At 41.8% G+C, this 21,116-nt stretch overlaps 1 protein-coding gene across 1 annotated transcript; it reads left to right on the forward strand.

Moving 5' to 3' along the window:
• Positions 1–1,758: 1,758 nt before the first annotated feature.
• LOC120030964 (CKLF-like MARVEL transmembrane domain-containing protein 8) lies at positions 1,759–18,751 on the forward strand. The gene is made up of 6 exons (XM_038976469.1): positions 1,759–1,875; positions 3,650–3,762; positions 9,776–9,944; positions 13,009–13,182; positions 16,605–16,724; positions 18,592–18,751. The coding sequence occupies exons 1-6, from the start codon at positions 1,759–1,761 to the stop codon at positions 18,676–18,678; spliced, it is 780 nt and encodes a 259-aa protein (XP_038832397.1). The 3' UTR covers positions 18,679–18,751.
• Positions 18,752–21,116: the final 2,365 nt, after the last annotated feature.

Raw genomic sequence — 21,116 nt, forward strand, 5'->3', positions numbered from 1 at the left:
GAGGTTGTCTAAGGACTAGATTCAATCCGTATAGCAGACGTTCTGCGTTATAGCTCGATTGAAATTGAAATATTTTATTTTATTTTATTTGGATCCCCATTAGCCGACGCCTATGGTGACAGTTGCTAGTTGAGTAGCAATTTTTACACCTGTGTGTAATGTAAACCTTATAAGCCTTCAACAAGCTTTTTAAGTGAACACACGTTTTTATGTGTAACCAGGCCCTGTAGAAACAATTTGTGTTCTATAGATAGGAGGTGTGAGTCCTCAAGGGGTTATAAATATATATATATATGAACATAGAGATATATATTATACAACTTTTGAAGTTAATGTAATGCCATTGTTAGGTGAGAAAACCCCTCTGGAGAAGGGAAAAACAGCTCCTCCGGATGTGAGCATGAAAGAGATTTTAAATTCACTGTCTAGTGATAGTGATATAAAGAACCATTTCAAAGTAAAGGAGACACGGGTGAAAAAGTCAGACGTGACCCCCCTGTGGGCTCTCTGTTCCCTCCATCTATCCTCACACTGAGGTGCACAAGGCAGGTCAGGTTTCAAGCATCTGCCTGTCTTTGAGTCAACAGACTTTGACAGCAGTGATGAACGATGTCTTAGGCCAACCAGAACACAGGCTGCGAAAGGAAATAAAGACTAACCTCCAGTGACAGTAATCACACATAAATCAGCATCTCCAAAACAGTTGGATGAATGGTCAAAAACTTTGAACCATCCACGAGACGTGGGTAACAGAGTTGTACAGGTTCCGAGTGAAACCAACAACATTATTTGTTCAGCAGAAGACAAACCTGGTGTGTGTCATTATTGTGGGATTTCTGGTCACTGGCAACGAGAACGTCGGGAACGAAAACGTGTCTTTATGAGAAGTGGCCAGGAGAAGAAGGGTCCGTCTAAGGGAAAATGGACGTGTCTTTATGAGAAGTGGCCAGGAGAAGAAGGGTCCGTCTAAGGGAAAATGGACGTGTCTTTATGAGAAGTGGCCAGGAGAAGAAGGGTCCGTCTAAGGGAAAATGGACGTGTCTTTATGAGAAGTGGCCAGGAGAAGAAGGGTCCGTCTAAGGGAAAATGGACGTGTCTTTATGAGAAGTGGCCAGGAGAAGAAGGGTCCGTCTAAGGGAAATGGACGTGTCTTTATGAGAAGTGGCCAGGAGAAGAAGGGTCCGTCTAAGGGGAAATGGACGTGTCTTTATGAGAAGTGGCCAGGAGAAGAAGGGTCCGTCTAAGGGGAAATGGACGTGTCTTTATGAGAAGTGGCCAGGAGAAGAAGGGTCCGTCTAAGGGGAAATGGACGTGTCTTTATGAGAAGTGGCCAGGAGAAGAAGGGTCCGTCTAAGGGGAAATGGACGTGTCTTTATGAGAAGTGGCCAGGAGAAGAAGGGTCCGTCTAAGGGGAAATGGACGTGTCTTTATGAGAAGTGGCCAGGAGAAGAAGGTCCGTCTAAGGGGAAATGGACGTGTCTTTATGAGAAGTGGCCAGGAGAAGAAGGGTCCGTCTAAGGGAAAATGGACGTGTCTTTATGAGAAGTGGCCAGGAGAAGAAGGGTCCGTCTAAGGGAAAATGGACGTGTCTTTATGAGAAGTGGCCAGGAGAAGAAGGGTCCGTCTAAGGGAAAATGGACGTGTCTTTATGAGAAGTGGCCAGGAGAAGAAGGGTCCGTCTAAGGGGAAATGGACGTGTCTTTATGAGAAGTGGCCAGGAGAAGAAGGGTCCGTCTAAGGGGAAATGGACGTGTCTTTATGAGAAGTGGCCAGGAGAAGAAGGGTCCGTCTAAGGGGAAATGGAAACAGGACAACAGCCCCAACAACACAATGCTGATGCAGAAATTTAAGAAGCTCTCTCCGGCTGCTGTGGAGGTAAACTAATAGACCCCCTCTTACGTCCCATCTCAGCTGGTGTACATCGGATGGAATATATGTCAACATGATGGTTAACAACTTTACAGTAGGTTTTTAGTACAGTAGATATGGGTGCTGAAGTCACTGTATTGCCCATATCTTATGGAAAACATATATGTCCTCAGTACACGGGCGGGAGACAGAGACAGATATGAAACAGACCAAACCATTATCAATTTATATTGGTCCAATGAAGATTGATGCAGGGGTGTGGATAGACTCATTTGAACAACCTATTTTAGGCCTTGGTGTTATTCTGCAACTTGACTCTATGCTGAACGTTTCTGAAGGAAAGGTGACGTGAGAAATTAGACAACTGCAGGGATCTACAGTTCAGAACCATGCTATTTGGACTATGAAGAAAAATGAGTGGAACTTTGGATATGGAACCAGTGTGCTTGACAGGTGTTGCCCCACCTTGCACAAGACAATATCCCATTAGCAAGAAAGCTATGGCCGCTACTAAAGTAGTGGAGGCTCCTAACATCATCATACAACGTGGCACACCATGTAATCCAGTTACTCTGATGCTTCCTCCAGATACCACATTACTTGAACATGACTGCTGTGAGTTGGTTTTGGATCAGCTATCTGACGGGTTTACTAAGAGTCATCCGTTGGAAAACCCTGAGTTTATCTTATACACAGATGGTTCAAGCATTGTGGAGGAGGGTGTGAGGAAGGCAGGCTGGGCAGTTACTACAATGGACAATGTGATAGTGACAGACACGTTACCTGCAGAAACATCAGCCCAGGTGGTGGAATTGGTGGCTTTGACAGAAGCATGTAAACAGGCTGAAGGAAAAACAGCTAATATATACACAGACTCAAGGTATGCTTTTGGTGTTACACATGATTTTGGAAATATATGGAAAAACAGAGGATTCATGACATCACTGGGAGCTCCTGTGAAGAATGGACCAGAGGTGATGGCTCTACTGAATGCTCTCCAGTTACCTGGACAAGTTGCGATTTTGAAAATGAAAGCACATGGAAAAATCTTTACAGACGAGAGTAAAGGTAATGATCTGGCTGACAGAACTGCCAAGGCGGCTGCCAAGAGAACACCTCTGTCACCTAAACTGATTAGGAAACACCTGGTATGCATTGTTTACGGTATTATGTAGTATATGGGCAACACATAACAAAACCACATGGTTGAGTCCGTTTGAGGTCATCACAGGTTAACCCATGTCACTACCAGGTACGTTAGATTTGAGAAAAGCAGACGTTCACTTTATGAGGGACACAATGCTTAACTATAGCATCCAACTCTCTAATGCAGTAGGGGAAGCAGACAGACAAGTAAGAGAGGCGTGGGGAATAATACGCGAGGGGGGACATGACATTAGGGCCAAAATGAGAAGGTCCTTATCAAGTTTTGCTCATAACGAGGTCAGCAGTAAAAGTTCAGGGAAAATCACGGTGGATGCATGTCATTCATTGCAAGGTTGTCCATTTTGATGACAAAGCGGAGCCTGGAGAATAAAGAACTGATTGATTAGCAATCGGGGGCCAATCTCGGGTGAAGAAGCATAGTAAGATGATCAGAACCTGATAAGCTTCTACTGTATGTTGTACACTGCAGTCATCATATTAGGGATATCTAGGTGAAATGTCCAACTTTCTCCCAAAAATCTGTACATGCTTTTGTAGGGAGATCTATGTGAAATATAAATTTCTCTTGAAACCAGAACTTGTTACTTTCACTTTTTTGTTTCCTTCGTTACAGGTTATGAGAATCTATCGTCTGAGGCTGCAGCAATATTCCTTGACCCGAGGCCTGTACCTGAAACGATACAAGATCAACGGTGAAGTGTTCATTAGAGACGTCCTTATCAACCAGTGGAACGGAAGAATAATTCCTCACTACAGGCAGACTGTCAGAACATAATCTTTAATAGTTATCTATGTGGGACTGATATCAGTGTGGAAGAGCTGGTCACTTTTAAAGGACTTGGTGAATGATTACCTTGCCAATAGGACGATTGAATATTATTGTCTTGCAGACAGTTATTTATTTTGTGAGTTTCCTCCTAATACAGGATGTGATAGGAATCGTAAGGGACATCATCATTACACCTGTTAACGCTTATTTTCTATAACTTTGTTTGAAATTGATGTCTTATTGTAACAGCAAGTAAAATATGCCCTTTGTGCTTTCTAGAAATGCAAGGTGTTTCATGCAAATAATTTTATGCTTACTGCTTGTTTTTTATACTGTCTATTTTTTCATGTTTTCTATTGTTTTCTAAAAAGACATTTGAAGTATATATATTTTTTTAAATGTTCTAAGGGGAGTGTAAGAATATTTTAAGATAAATACACAACGCAGAGGACTAAAGGTCAAGAGGACTTAAAGTCAAGAGAGGACTAAAGGTCAAGAGGACTAAAAGTCAAGAGAGTACTAACGATCAATGGAAATAGTGTTTTTTCTGTAAAAGGGAATTAATGAACAATGGGTCAGAGACATGGGAGGAATTTGTCTATATATTGAGCCTGAAATAGGATACTTGTTATTTGGCCATTGGCCCAGTTTTGTTGCAAGGAATTCTAATTGGTCAACCACAGGCTATGGCTGGGGGTTATAAAACTATATCCTGTCCCTTTGTTCTGTGGAGAGAATCACTGAGGACAGGGGAGAATGAACATCTACCTCTCAGCATAACATCTGTCACGTTCTGACCTTAGTTCCTTTGTTTTGTCTTTTGTTTTAATTGGTCAGGGCGTGAGTTGGGTGGGTAATCTATGTTTTCTATTTCTGTGTTGGTTTTCTGTGTTTGGCCTGATATGGTTCTCAATCAGAGGCAGCTGTCAATCGTTGTCCCTGATTGGGAACCATATTCAGGTAGTCTGTTTTCTGTTGGGTTTTGTGGGTGGTTGTTTTCAGTCTTTGTGTGTCTGCACCAGATAGAACTGTTTCGGTTTTCACTTTGTTGTTTTTGTATTTTGAGTTGTTCACTTCATTAAATAAGATGAACAATTACCACGCTGCGCATTGGTCCTCTGATCCTTCAAACTTCTCCTCCTCAGACGAGGAGGAAGACGACAGCCGTTACAACATCCATGATTTGTCCTCTTTGAATAAACTTATTTTCCTCCCCCTGCTCTGCTTTGGGGTCTGTGTTATTGAAGAATAACATAAACTGCTAACACATATATATAACATATGTGACATAAAAAATTACATTACAGACAAAAACACTTAACATACATTTAAAAACATTAACATGCAGTGTGTGTGTGCATCTATCAGTTCGACATACATGTCAGTACATACACAGAACAAGTAGGTCACTGGGGAGAGGCGTTGCTATATTTGTTTTTTTAAAGCAGGTTTGCTGTTCACTTGCGCTATATAAGATGGAAGGGACTTCCATGCACTCATATGGCTCTGTATAATACTGTATGTTTCCTTGCATTTGTTCTGGACCTGTGACTGTAAAAAGACCCCTGGTGGATTGTCTGGTGGGGTAAGTGTGTGTGTCAGTGCTGTGTGTAAGTTGACTATGCAAACAATTTGGAAATTCCAACATATTAGTGTTTCTTATAAAAACAAGAAGTGACGCCAATAGGGACTGGCATGCATATTATTAGTGTTAGCCCTTTGATTACAATGAAGAGCAAGATGTGCAGTTCTGTTCTGAACCATCTGCCGCTTAACTAGGTCTTTCCTTGTAATACTTGACTGGTAGTCTAGTGGTTAGAGCATTGGGCCAGTAACTGAAAGGTTGCTGGTTTGAATCCATGAGCTGACAAGGAAAAAATATGTTGTTTTGTCCCTGAGCAAGGCAATTAACTCTGGGTGCCATGGATGTGGATGAAGGCAGCTCACCGCACCTCTCTGATTCAGAGGGTTGGGTTAAATGTGGAAGATGTGTTCAGTTGTACAACTGACTAGGTCTTTCCCATATGACTGGACAATAATCAAGATAAGATAAAACTAGAGCCTGCAGGACTTCCTTTGTGGAGTGTGGTGTCAAAAAAGCAGAGCATCTCTTTTTTACTGACAGACCTCTCCCCATCTTTACAACCATTGAATCTACATATTTTGACCACAACAGTTTACAATCTAAGGTCAAGTAATCAAGTAATTTAGTCTCCTCTACTTGTTCAACAGCCACACCATTCATTACCAGATTCAGCTGAGGTCAATAACTTGGGGAATGATTTGTACCAAATTCAATGCTCTACGTTTTAGAGATGTTCAGGACCAGTTTATTACTGTCCACCAATTCCAAAACAGACTGCAACTCTTTGTTAAGGGTTTCAGTGAATCATTAGCTGTGGTTTCTGATGAGTATATGGTTGAATCATCAGCATACATGGACACACATGCTTTGTTTAATGCCAGTGAGAATTCATTCAGAGGTGAGAGGATTTGTCAGGTCTCTGAAAGTGGTTTTGAACATCCAGCTTGGTCTAAAAACATTGAGTTAATTAATTCCCTAGGTGTTTTCAGCCCTTCAATGCTTCTTCCTAATGGCTTACTTGTTCTGTTCGAGAACCAGACGTGGAGGAAGAGGAAATAAAAGCGATTCCAGACCCATCCCTTCTCTCCATCCTCCTCTCTTCTAAATCAGCCGCTCCAGAGACCATAAAAGACCTTCTGCTCGCGATAAAAAATATTATTCTGCTAGTTTCATTTACTTTTTCAATTTTGCTCGAAAAACTTTATTATACCACTTCAAAAACGTTATTGTTCTATGATTATAATTTCCATAGTTGAGAAGTGCAAGAGGAACACGTACATGCACTCTGCGACGCCCTTTACTTCTGTTGACGCAAATCACACGTTACTAAAATGAATGTTCATTGCCTACATACAAGTATAGCCTTATTCCAACACATGTAAAGTAAGATCTAATGTAAACAATGCACGCATCATGAAACATATCATTGTTTAATTGTGGAGAAGGATAATACATATTTTACATATAGTTATATAGTGAGTGATGGATGTACTGAATAGCTAAACAATTATATTGTGAATAATTAATAACCAATAATGATGAAAAGTGATGAATGATGAAAAGTAGGGAAACAGGGGTATTGTCTGTACTATAGTGTTGCTATTGCTATAGTTTAAGTATGATTACATAAAACACGGTTATTTATCCTGGGCCTTGTACATTACATATTATATCTATAACCTATTCTACAATGCACCATGATAATGCAACTTTAGCACATAATCCAGGCATCATCAAGATGTCTCTTCCCTGACACATAGGAAATCAGGATAATGCTTTAAAAAAGGTATGTTCCTCTGGACCTGTGTGATTCTACCAAGGCTTTATAGTATTAATCTGAAATATAGAGACTTATAACTACAGCCAGACAATGGAGGTTATACCTATTCATTATTGTGTTAAATCTAAAATGTATTCTCAGGCAGGATTAAGTATTGACTAATACAAAGCCTGTTTACTGCAGGTAATTACTAAGATCATTCTATTATAATCTCATTGAGATCAATGTGTCTCTGTTGAATTCACAGAATGAATCTGCATACTATGAGTTTATTTATCAGGCTGTATCCCTGAAGCATCTCTTTACTCTACATCTATAAATAATAATACCTCTTAAAAGGTGAATTACTTGCGATATTGTAACTCCTTGTTTTAACTTAAATATATACGTGTAAATCATTTAAGGGAAAGGGGGTAATATCACTTGATGAAGCATTGGATTGCAGACACATAAATAATTGATGGTCCATTATTTTTATTCACTACCACACTGAGACTGATAACATTACTCTTCCTGGTAATTATTTTTCATTTGTATTTTACCTTTATTTAAACAGGGAGTCACATTGAGATTAAAAATCTATTTTTACAAGAGAGCCCTGTATACATTACAATAAAAACAGGATATGAAAACATCATACACATATATGTGTATAAAACAATATAATTCATCACACAATAAACAAAAATAAACATATTCAATAAAAGCAATCACATAGAGGTCCTCAATCAATCATTTAAACTGCCTGAGTGGCACCAGCACATCTATCTGCAGTGAACTCTGCATATTGTCTAGAAACCACCATTAAACATGTTAAAAGAGAAAAATCTATGTTTACTCCTCAAATGAATCGGGGAATCTCATGTTGCTGTGTGTTTGAGGAGAGATACCCACCTTTCTGGAAAAGATAGGCCTACTAATGGCAACGGAATGCTTGCCAACAATAAAATGCATTATTCGAATTTTCATCTTTATTAAATCAGAAATAAAGAATGCAAACAACAAAGTGGATGTGTGTTTGATGAAGGTTACTATGGAGTGTCACAGTGATCTTTTCCGTAACCTTGCGGACAAAAAAATAAACATAATTTTGAATATTCTAAATGACAATGTCACAAGATGTAGCAGTCAAACACAAGTCACTTGTGAATTAATTGATTAAGTCCTGTTTTGCATTTATTTATTCGTGATGAGGAGGTTTCTTAGATAGGAGCCTAGTATTTGGTGTTCCCGAGTGGCGCTAAGACACTGCATCTCAGTGCTAGAGGGGTCGCTACAGACACCTTGTTTCAAATCTGGGCTGATTCACAGTGATTGTGTTTGGGAGTCCCATAGGGTGGCGCACAATTGGCCCAGTGTCGTCTGGGATTGTCCTGTGTAGGCTGTCATTGTAACAATTTGTTCTTAACTGACTTGCCTAGTTTAAAATAATGTATATATATTATCACACAATGCCTCTCTCAACCTGGCCATGCACTCCCCTTCAGTTTGTTACAGGTTGAACTTAAGTGTCCATACATATATTTCTAGCATTATTAACACGTGTATAATATGTACTTTTGCTGTGATGTAATTACATCGCCTATTTCGAGTATTGTTATGTTGGTTGTTAAGACTATGCACAAGTTGTAGTTAAGCCTCGAGCTGTTTTCACATTTTCCTTTTCCCATGATCTTTGTCTGTCTATATGCTGCCATCTGCTGGTACAGTTTAGACATCACCACAGAACACATTTATTGCTGTCACACTGAGGACATGATGATGAATATCGAGTTTCCAACTGGAGAAAGTAGTAACTAATCAATGATTGAAAACTACATCAACAACTGTCTGATTTAGTGAAGGTACATTAGGCCAGGACTATGGTCCTTATTGGACATGCACCAGCAGGTTCAGACAGTGGTTAACTGAACACACACTGTTCTGTTTGACCAAAAGGCACACTGTACTGTATCTGTTTGAGCAAGGGTGCGACTACAGTTTAGTAAATTAATAATCCACAGCTAACCTGCATCATGCACACCTTTAGAAGTGAGACTCCACCAGCTCTAATTGCCCCTACGAAAAAAGTTTGCAGTCCGAGTGCAGTATAACTGCAGTATAAGAGCAGTATGCAGCAACTATTTCATCAGAAATAACACCGCCGACTGCAGTTACTGAACTTTTACTGCAGTTTCAAAACTGTAATCAGCATTCTGCTGGCTAGGTCTCTCTTCAGTCTTTGGCTGTAGATTGTTCCTGCTCGGGTCCTCTGAAATACAGCACCCTATGCAAAACATTACCAACCATACGAGCATGAAAAGGCAATACTTTCTGGCAGGCCTGATTTACCTACCATCAAAAATAAGTTCCTCTTTATGCAACCACTCTCAACTCTGTGACATTTTGGGAATGGTGTAGGCCTAACTGACCAAATTCATACAGTAGGCTTTGTTATGACGACTGAATAACATTCAGACAGGTCCTTGATATTATTATCTAAAATAAACAAAAACGAGTTGTTTCACAAATTTACAGAGTTCCGCAGATGTCTTGTTGCCTACTCAGGAAAGACGCATCATTGCCATCTTTCCCTCCTTCCTTTGATTTTTTTTTCTTTATTCAGAGGGGCAGGATCCAAAAGCGGTAGATCGATATTGAAAATGGAAGGAGCAGCGACGCGCACTGTGATAACGTCTACAAGCAGCAGGACGGAACATTTTTCCACCTCTACTCTGGCTTACGACAGGCAGTTTCTTCGCACTGTTTCGGGGCTCCTCGTTTTCGCAGAAATAGTAAGTAGTCAAGTTTCAAGGTTCAAAATGTAGGCTACGGGATACTCATTGTATACATCGTCCAAATAAATGCTTATTTGCGTGTTCCTTCTCGACGATATAACAACATTATAACATAATAAAGGTTAAGAATACGAACATAAATTACATGGCTCAATAGAACAGAATAAACATTTTATAGTAGCATAAGTATAATTTAAGAAAGCACTATTTACAGTATAGTCCAATATTTACACGTGTATTGGAGAAGTTGGGAATGGGGGGCAGTGTATAAACTGTGGCTGGGATGTGTGGGGTCCTGGATGATGCTGCGTGACTTCCTCAGGCACCGTTTGGGTGGGAGCATGGTCCCATGATGTACTGGGCTGTCTTCACCACCCGCTGGAGGGCCTTGCGGTAGTAGACGCAGCAATTCCCATACCAGGCCGTGATGCAACCGGTCCGTACATTCTTGATGGTGCAGGGCTAGTATTTGGAGAGGACCCGGGGCATCGTGATGTTGTTGCGTCTTGACAACAGTTCTGGTGGTGTTGGTCCATGACATGTCCTCAGCGATGTGGACGGTGAAGAACTTAAAACTAGTAACTTTCTCTACTGCAGTCCGGTTGATGTGGATCGGGGCATGTTCCCACCTCTGCTTCCTGAATTTAACAATCAACTCCTTTGTTTTGCTGACTTTGAGGGAGAGGTTGTTGTCATGACACCACAATGCCAGCTCACTTACCTCCTCCCTATAGGCTGACTCGTTGTCGTTGGTTATCAGGCCTATAACCGTGCTGTCGTCAGCAAAGTTCATGAGGGAGTTGGTGTTGTGCAAAGCCACACAGTTGTAGATGATCAGGGAGCACAGCAGAGGACTGAGGACACCCCTGGGGCACCCCTGAGTTAAGAGTCAGTGTGGAGGAGGTGTTGTTGACAATCCCCACAGCCTGTGGTCTGCACCTCAGGAAGTCCAGGATCCAGTTGCAGAGAGGGATGTCCTAACTGCAGCACAAACATATTTGTGTCCAAGTTTGATGTAATAATTTATTGAAATCACTATGGCAGTGGCTTTTACCATCTTTCTCACAAAAGCTGCCATCACAATTCATGGAGGGAATCAATACTGTATGACCTGCGTGATGGTTTATCACAGATGGTGACATGACACTGTACTGAACACTGCACTGAAGTGAAGGTTCAATTATTTAACATTGTTCATGGAAATGTAACTGGAGAAAATGAACATAATGTCAACCTACTTTCTGTAATATATGCTACTTCCAGTAATATAGGCTACTTCCAGTAATATAGGCTTCTTCCTGTAATATATGCTACTTCCTGTAATATATGCCTCTTCCTGTAATATAGGCTACTTCCTTTAATATATGCTTCTTCCTGTAATATAGGCTACTTCCTGTAATATAGGCTACTTCCTGTAATATAGGCTACTTCCTGAAATATATGCTTCTTCCTGTAATATAGGCTACTTCCTGTAATATATGCTACTTCCTGTAATATATGCTACTTCCTCTATTGCACTCAACATTACCCATTCCCACCTGTACAAAAGGAACACCTATGTGAGAATGCTATTCATTGACTACAGCTCAGCGTTCAACACCATAGTGCCCTCAAAGCTCATCACTAAGCTAAGGACCTCCCTCTGCAGCTGGATCCTGGACTACTTGACGGGCCGCCCCCAGGTGGTAAGGGTAGGGAACAACACATCCGCAACGCTGATCCTCAACACGGGGGCCCCTCAGGGGTGCATGCTCAGTCCCCTCCTGTACTCCCTGTTCACTCATGACTGCATGGCCAGGCATGACTCCAACACCATCATTAAGTTTGTTGATGACACAACAGTGGTAGGCCTGATCACCGACAACGATGAGACCGCCTATAGGGAGAAGGTCAGAGACCTGGTCATGTGGTGCCAGGACAACAACCTCTCCCTCAACGTGATCAAGACGAAGGAGATGATTGTGGACAACAGGAAAAGGAGGACCGAGCATGCCCCCATTCTCATCGATGGGGCTGTAGTGGAACAGGTTTAGAGCTTCAAGTTTGTTGGTGTCCACATCACCAACAAAATAACATGGTCCAAGCACACCAAGACAGTCGTGAAGAGGGCACGACAAAGCCTATTCCCCTCAGGAGACTGAAAAGATTTGGCATGGGTTCTCAGATCCTCAAAAGGTTCTACAGCTGCACCATCGAGAGCATCCCTACTGGTTGCATCACTGCCTGGTATGGCACCTGCTCGGCTTCCGACCGCAAGGCACTACAGAGGTTAGTGCGTACGGCCCAGTACATCACTGGGGCCAAGCTTCCTGCCATCCAGGACTTCTATATCAGGCGGTGTCAGAGGAAGGGCCCTAAAAATTGTCAAAGAGTCCAGCTACCCTAGTCATAGACTGTTCTCTCTGCTACTGCACGGCAAGCGGTACCGGAGCGCCAAGTTGAGGTCCAAAATGCTTCTTAACAGCTTCTACCCCCCAAGACATAAGACTCCTGAACAGCTAATCAAATGGCTACCCGGACCCCACTTTACACTGCTGCTACTCTCTGTTTATAATCTATGCATAGTCACTTTAACTCTACCTACATGTACATATTGCCTCAAATACCTCGACTAACCGGTGCCCCCGCACATTGACTCTGTACCGGTACCCCCTGTATATAGCCTCGCTTGTTATTTTACTGCTGCCGTTTAATTATTTGTAACTTTTATTTTCTATTTTTTACTTAACACTTATTATTTTTTTATTTTATTAACTTCTTAAAGCATTGGTGGTTATGTGCTTGTAAGTAAGCATTTCACTGTAAGGTCTACACCTGTTGTATTCGGCGCATGTGGCAAATACAAATTTGATTTGAGCAAATGCATTTAAGTACACAATAAAGTAGACACCACCAGAGTACAGCCATAGCCGACGATGGTTGCATCCCAAATGGCATCCTATTCCTTGTATAGTGCACTACTTTCTACTCGAGCCCTATGGGCCCTGTTAAAAAGTAGTGCACTATAAAGGGAATAGGATACCATTTGGAATGCTGACTATATGCTTCCCTGTCCCCTCAGGTGTTTGGTCTGCTGGTATGGATGCTGATAGCAGGGACGGAGTACTTCCGTGTGTCTGCCTTTGGGTGGGTCATGTTTGTGGCCATCTTGTACTGGGTCCTGACGGTCATCTTCCTCATCATCTACCTGACCACGGCTTACAACAGGATCCCTCAGGTCCCCTGGACAACTGTGGTACAACACATACTACGACACATAATACAACAGCACATTATTTGAAACATGAGGGATTGAGGTTGTTTATTATATATCTAGTAATTTAATAATTGTGGACTATTTATGTAACAGAAAACCAATGGAGTTAACTGCCTTGATGGTTTTGGGGGAGAGAGCAAATAGATGAACCATGTCTTTATGAATGTGATCAAATGAAACCATTCTATAATGTGTACTACCCTACAGTATCTGAGCCAGCCGGAAATCCTGTTGTCATTCTACAGGGTCTGTTCTTCAACAGTAGTGCTACAGTGATGTATGTGGTGTTCTACAGGGTCTGTTCTTCAACAGTAGTGCTACAGTGATGTATGTGGTGTTCTACAGGGTCTGTTCTTCAACAGTAGTGCTACAGTGATGTATGTGTTGTTCTACAGGGTCTGTTCTTCAACAGTAGTGCTACAGTGATGTATGTGGTGTTCTACAGGGTCTGTTCTTCAACAGTAGTGCTACAGTGATGTATGTGGTGTTCTACAGGGCCTGTTCTTCAACAGTAGTGCTACAGTGATGTATGTGTTGTTCTACAGGGTCTGTTCTTCAACAGTAGTGCTACAGTGATGTATGTGTTGTTCTACAGGGTCTGTTCTTCACACAGTAGTGCTACAGTGATGTATGTGGTGTTCTACAGGGTCTGTTCTTCAACAGTAGTGCTACAGTGATGTATGTGGTGTTCTATAGGGTCTGTTCTTCAACAGTAGTGCTACAGTGATGTATGTGGTGTTCTACAGGGTCTGTTCTTCAACAGTAGTGCTACAGTGATGTATGTGGTGTTCTACAGGGTCTGTTCTTCAACAGTAGTGCTACAGTGATGTATGTGTTGTTCTACAGGGTCTGTTCTTCAACAGTAGTGCTACAGTGATGTATGTGGTGTTCTACAGGGTCTGTTCTTCAACAGTAGTGCTACAGTGATGTATGTGTTGTTCTACAGGGTCTGTTCTTCACACAGTAGTGCTACAGTGATGTATGTGGTGTTCTACAGGGTCTGTTCTTCAACAGTAGTGCTACAGTGATGTATGTGGTGTTCTATAGGGTCTGTTCTTCAACAGTAGTGCTACAGTGATGTATGTGGTGTTCTACAGGGTCTGTTCTTCAACAGTAGTGCTACAGTGATGTATGTGGTGTTCTACAGGGCCTGTTCTTCAACAGTAGTGCTACAGTGATGTATGTGTTGTTCTACAGGGTCTGTTCTTCAACAGTAGTGCTACAGTGATGTATGTGTTGTTCTACAGGGTCTGTTCTTCACACAGTAGTGCTACAGTGATGTATGTGGTGTTCTACAGGGTCTGTTCTTCAACAGTAGTGCTACAGTGATGTATGTGGTGTTCTACAGGGTCTGTTCTTCAACAGTAGTGCTACAGTGATGTATGTGTTGTTCTACAGGGTCTGTTCTTCAACAGTAGTGCTACAGTGATGTATGTGGTGTTCTACAGGGTCTGTTCTTCAACAGTAGTGCTACAGTGATGTATGTGGTGTTCTACAGGGTCTGTTCTTCAACAGTAGTGCTACAGTGATGTATGTGTTGTTCTACAGGGTCTGTTCTTCAACAGTAGTGCTACAGTGATGTATGTGGTGTTCTACAGGGTCTGTTCTTCAACAGTAGTGCTACAGTGATGTATGTGGTGTTCTACAGGGCCTGTTCTTCAACAGTAGTGCTACAGTGATGTATGTGTTGTTCTACAGGGTCTGTTCTTCAACAGTAGTGCTACAGTGATGTATGTGTTGTTCTACAGGGTCTGTTCTTCACACAGTAGTGCTACAGTGATGTATGTGGTGTTCTACAGGGTCTGTTCTTCAACAGTAGTGCTACAGTGATGTATGTGGTGTTCTACAGGGTCTGTTCTTCAACAGTAGTGCTACAGTGATGTATGTGGTGTTCTACAGGGCCTGTTCTTCAACAGTAGTGCTACAGTGATGTATGTGTTGTTCTACAGGGTCTGTTCTTCAACAGTAGTGCTACAGTGATGTATGTGTTGTTCTACAGGGTCTGTTCTTCACACAGTAGTGCTACAGTGATGTATGTGGTGTTCTACAGGGTCTGTTCTTCAACAGTAGTGCTACAGTGATGTATGTGGTGTTCTACAGGGTCTGTTCTTCAACAGTAGTGCTACAGTGATGTATGTGTTGTTCTACAGGGTCTGTTCTTCAACAGTAGTGCTACAGTGATGTATGTGGTGTTCTACAGGGCCTGTTCTTCAACAGTAGTGCTACAGTGATGTATGTGTTGTTCTACAGGGTCTGTTCTTCAACAGTAGTGCTACAGTGATGTATGTGTTGTTCTACAGGGTCTGTTCTTCACACAGTAGTGCTACAGTGATGTATGTGGTGTTCTACAGGGTCTGTTCTTCAACAGTAGTGCTACAGTGATGTATGTGGTGTTCTACAGGGTCTGTTCTTCAACAGTAGTGCTACAGTGATGTATGTGTTGTTCTACAGGGTCTGTTCTTCAACAGTAGTGCTACAGTGATGTATGTGGTGTTCTACAGGGTCTGTTCTTCAACAGTAGTGCTACAGTGATGTATGTGGTGTTCTACAGGGTCTGTTCTTCAACAGTAGTGCTACAGTGATGTATGTGGTGTTCTACAGGGTCTGTTCTTCAACAGTAGTGCTACAGTGATGTATGTGGTGTTCTACAGGGTATGTTCTTCAACAGTAGTGCTACAGTGATGTATGTGGTGTTCTACAGGGTCTGTTCTTCAACAGTAGTGCTACAGTGATGTATGTGTTGTTCTACAGGGTCTGTTCTTCAACAGTAGTGCTACAGTGATGTATGTGGTGTTCTACAGGGTCTGTTCTTCAACAGTAGTGCTACAGTGATGTATGTGGTGTTCTACAGGGTATGTTCTTCAACAGTAGTGCTACAGTGATGTATGTGGTGTTCTACAGGGTCTGTTCTTCAACAGTAGTGCTACAGTGATGTATGTGGTGTTCTACAGGGTCTGTTTTTCAACAGTAGTGCTACAATGATGTATGTGGTGTTCTACAGGGTCTGTTCTTCAACAGTAGTGCTACAGTGATGTATGTGGTGTTTTACAGGGCCTGTTATTCAACAGTAGTGCTACAATGATGTATGTGGTGTTCTACAGGGTCTGTTCTTCAACAGTAGTGCTACAGTGATGTATGTAGTGTTCTACAGGGTCTGTTCTTCAACAGTAGTGCTACAGTGATGTATGTGGTGTTCTACAGGGTCTGTTCTTCAACAGTAGTGCTACAGTGATGTATGTGGTGTTCTAGAGGGTCTGTTCGTCAACAGTAGTGCTACAGTGATGTATGTGTTGTTCTACAGGGTCTGTTCTTCAACAGTAGTGCTACAGTGATGTATGTGGTGTTCTACAGGGTCTGTTATTCAACAGTAGTGCTACAGTGATGTATGTGGTGTTCTACAGGGTCTGTTCTTCAACAGTAGTGCTACAGTGATGTATGTGGTGGTAGCAGCAGTGGACGCAGCCTCAATCAGCCATGCTATTAAGGGGCGTCATAACTACACCTGCTGGGTCGCATCCACAGTAAGAAAACCTCCTCAGGCCTCCCAGACAGACATTTAAATCACGCCAACTGTGAAAATATACCACAAATATGACTGAGTATTTATGATTACAGCGATATTAAAATATACAATATTAAAATCCCAAATACAGTGGGGCAAAAAAGTATTTAGTCAGCCACCAATTGTGCAAGTTCTCCCACTTAAAAAGATGAGAGAGGCCTGTAATTTTCATCATAGGTACACTTCAACTATGACAGACAAAATGAGAAAAAAAAATCCAGAAAATCACATTGTAGGATTTTTAATTAATTAATTTGCAAATTATGTTGGAAAATAAGTATTTGGTCACCTACAAACAAGCAAGATTTCTGGCTGTCACAGACCTGTAACTTCTTCTTTTAGAGGCTCCTCTGTCCTCCACTCGTTACCTGTATTAATGGCACCTGTTTGAACTTGTTATCAGTATAAAAGACACCTGTCCACAACCTCAAACAGTCACACTCCAAACTCCACTATGGCCAAGACCAAAGAGATGTCAAAGGACACCAGAAACAAAATTGCAGACCTGCACCAGGCTGGGAAGACTAAATCTGCAATAGGTAAGCAGCTTGGTTTGAAGAAATCAACTGTGGGAGCAATTATTAGGAAATGGAAGACATACAAGACCACTGATAATCTCCCTCGATCTGGGGCTCCACGCAAGATCTCAACCTGTGGGGTCAAAATGATCACAAGAACGGTGAGCAAAAATCCCAGAACCACACGGGGGGACCTAGTGAATGACCTGCAGAGAGCTGGGACCAAAGTAACAAAGCCTACCATCAGTAACACACTACGCCGCCAGGGACTCAAATCCTGCAGTGCCAGACGTGTCCCCCTGCTTAAGCCAGTACATGTCCAGGCCCGTTTGCTAGAGAGCATTTGGATGATCCAGAAGAAGATTGGGAGAATGTCATATGGTCAGATGAAACCAAAATAGAACTTTTTGGTAAAAACTCAACTCGTCGTGTTTGGAGGACAAAGAATGCTGAGTTGCATCCAAAGAACACCATACCTACTGTGAAGCATGGGGGTGGAATCTTCATGCTTTGGGGCTGTTTTTCTGCAAAGGGACCAGGACGACTGATCCGTGTAAAGGACAGAATGAATGGGGCCATGTATCGTGAGATTTTGAGTGAAAACCTCCTTCCATCAGCAAGGGCATTGAAGGTGAAACGTGGCTGGGTCTTTCAGTATGACAATGATCCCAAACACACCGCCCGGGCAACGAAGGAGTGGCTTCGTAAGAAGCATTTCAAGGTCCTGGAGTGGCCTAGCCAGTCTCCAGATCTCAACCCCATAGAAAATCTTTGGAGGGAGTTGAAAGTCCGTGTTGCCCATCAACAGCCCCAAAACATCACTGCTCTAGAGGAGATCTGCATGGAGGAATGGGCCAAAATACCAGCAACAGTGTGTGAAAACCTTGTGAAGATTTACAGAAAACGTTTGACCTCTGTCATTGCCAACAAAGGGTATATAACAAAGTATTGAGATGAACTTTTGTTATTGACCAAATACTTATTTTCCACCATAATTTGCAAATAAATTCATTAAAAATCCTACAATGTGATTTTCTGGATTTTCTTTTCTCATTTTGTCTGTCATAGTTGAAGTGTACCTATGATGAAAATTACAGGCCTCTCTCATTTTTTGAAGTGGGAGAACTTGCACAATTGGTGGCTGACTAAATACTTTTTTGCCCCGCTGTATATGCCTACAAGTCAGATAAGAGAGGTATGATGCCACTGTACCATCCAGAATGCTATCTATTTGCTATCTATTAAGCCTACTCAACTCAGACCCAGTATTGTACTGAATTTTAATGTTTTCATCCGTCTGTTTTTCAGTTCTTTGCCTTCCTGGTCACGCTCTGCTATGCAGGAAGTACATATTTCAGTTTTAAATCATGGAGATCAAGGGATGAGGAACAATAACCAATCACAAAGGACAGCTAAAGTATATCCGTTATGGAACACATGAAGGATCTTGAAAAGTACACATGGTTAAGTGTAACAACCACTCCTTCCCTTTGGAAGGCATTTCTCTATTATTTGATTTCTGTTATATTTCTGTTATTTTGGAGTCATGGTGTGTTTCATCTGTTGGAATGACAGAGCCTGAACCTCAGTGGTGTTTTTACTTCTTATGAACTCATACGTTTTTTAAAATTACATTTGGATGAAAATGACTGAAGCTAATAAAGTGGCTATTCTGTTTTTCTGAAGCTGGAGATCAAAGCTTTAACTCCAATATTAAAATGGATTGGACAGTAATGTTGTCCCACACTAGATGGTGCTACAATACAAGGCTAAGAAACAGGGCTGATGAAGAACATTACAGTCAATTCTCTTTTTGATTATTCCAAAAAATTATCATATACGAATAATATATTTCACTAATAGGAGTCAGCACCACTGAACAAAAATGCAACATGCAACAATTTTAAAGATTTTACTGAGTTATGGTTCATAGAAGGATATCAGTCAATTTAAATAAATTCATTAGGCCCTAATCTATGGATTTCACATAACTGGAAATACAGATATGCATCTGTTGGTCACAGATACCTTAAAAAAAAGTAGGGACGTGGCTCAGAAAACCAGTCAGTATCTGGTGTGACCACCATTTGCCTCATGCAGCTTATCACATCTCCTTTGCATAAAGTTGATCGGGCAGTTGATTGTGGCCTGTGGAATGTTGTCCCACTCCTCTTCAATGGAGTGGGACAAAAATCCAAGATGGCGTAGCAGTCAGACGTCTTTGTCTTTGTCTTGTCGTGTCCCGTGTATAGATCTTTTTTTCTTTGTATATATTTCGTATATATTTTTAATATTTTTAACCTCATTTTCAACATACTCTCCTGCAACCCGCCTCACCCAATGTGTATGGATCTGCTATTTTCTTTACTTTAGAACCGGAACCCCCAACAGAAGCTAGCTAGCTAACTAGCTACTAGTCAGTTAGCCACTGCTAGCGGTCATCAGCTAACCTCAGCCCGATCAACTCCCGCCAGTCTGCACAGGGCGATTCAACCCAGAGCATATCAGACTGCTTTTTTCTCTACCACATCTCCACATCTCCGGATTCCTACCGCAAGCTCAGAACCATTTCTCCTGGATCATCGCAGCTAGCTAGCTGCTATCCGAGTGGCTACTCCTGGCTAACGTCTCTGTCCCGAAGCAAGCACCAGTTAGCCTGGAGCTAGCCTCATGCTAGACCCATCTCCCGGCTAGCTGAAGAGGTCCATCAGCCACTTCTTGGGCTACAATAGCTATTTTGCCAAAATATCCTTTTGTGTATTGATTTTAAGAAAGGCATTGATGTTTATGGTTAGGTACATTCGTGCAACGATTGTGCTTTTTTCGCAAATGCGCTTTTGTTAAATCATCCCCCGTTTGGCGAAGTTGGCTGTCTTTGTTAGGAAGAAATAGTCTTCACACAGTTCGCAAAGAGCCAGGCGGCCCAAACTGCTGCATATACCCTGACTCTGTTGCACAGAACGCAAGAGAAGTGACAATTTCCCTAGTTAAAACTTCTTGCCACTAGGGGGGTGCCATTTCGACATAGCACAAAATCGTACCCAATTTAAACGGCCTCTTACTCAATTCTTGCTCGTACAATATGCATATTATTCTTACTATTGGATAGAAAACACTCTCTAGTTTCTAAAACCGTTTGAATTATGTCTGTGGGTGAAACAGAACTCTTTCTGCAGCGAAATCCATGACAGGAACTGCGAAGGTCTGAAAACTAGGCTCTGCTCTCAGATCAGTTTAAAGCTCTGTATGTATCCTATGGGTCGACATGAACTGCACCCGCCTTCCCCTGGATGTCAGTAACCAATGAGAAGTGGAATGGACTTTCTACGTAGTTCTCAGAGTTTATAAAAGGCCAAGGAACGAGGGGACCTCTCTTTTCAACGCTCGCCATTACGCAAAGCAAGACCTCAGGATGGCATTTTGAAACGCTCAGTTATCGACCTTAGATATATCCGTCTGTAATTTAATTTGATATAGGTGTTAGAAACATCATAACGAAGTTATTTTAAACCGAGTTATATCAGTTTATGCGAGTATATTGCTATTTTCGGAATTTCCTTAGTATTGAGTTTGAGGATTTGGGCATGCTGTGGCCACATAGCTACTGTTAGCTGCTACTTCCGAAGTTGAACACGACGTTTTACAACCAAGCAACAATTCTTTTGGACAAAGGACCACTTGGCCAAGATTCTGATGGAAGCTCGTCCAAAAGTAAGAGCTATTTATGATGTTATTCCGTATTTATGTGGAAAAATGTAAACGGATTTGTCCGCCATTATTGCGGCACTAGTCTGGCTGTAACGCACACTGTATGTCTAGTAACGTTATTTTAA

Source organism: Salvelinus namaycush, chromosome 37 (genome assembly GCF_016432855.1).
Source record: "Salvelinus namaycush isolate Seneca chromosome 37, SaNama_1.0, whole genome shotgun sequence".
NCBI lineage: Eukaryota > Metazoa > Chordata > Actinopteri > Salmoniformes > Salmonidae > Salvelinus > Salvelinus namaycush.

Excerpts from the sequence above, each read along its gene's own strand:
- LOC120030964 (XM_038976469.1), top strand. The coding sequence starts at position 1,759 with ATGAGAAGTGGCCAGGAGAAGAAGGGTCCGTCTAAGGGGAAATGGAAA. Across the intron at positions 3,763-9,775 it reads AGAGACGTCCTTATCAACCA|AGGGGCAGGATCCAAAAGCG; the intron begins GTGGAACGGAAG and ends TTCTTTATTCAG. Across the intron at positions 13,183-16,604 it reads AGGTCCCCTGGACAACTGTG|GGTCTGTTCTTCAACAGTAG; the intron begins GTACAACACATA and ends GGTGTTCTACAG.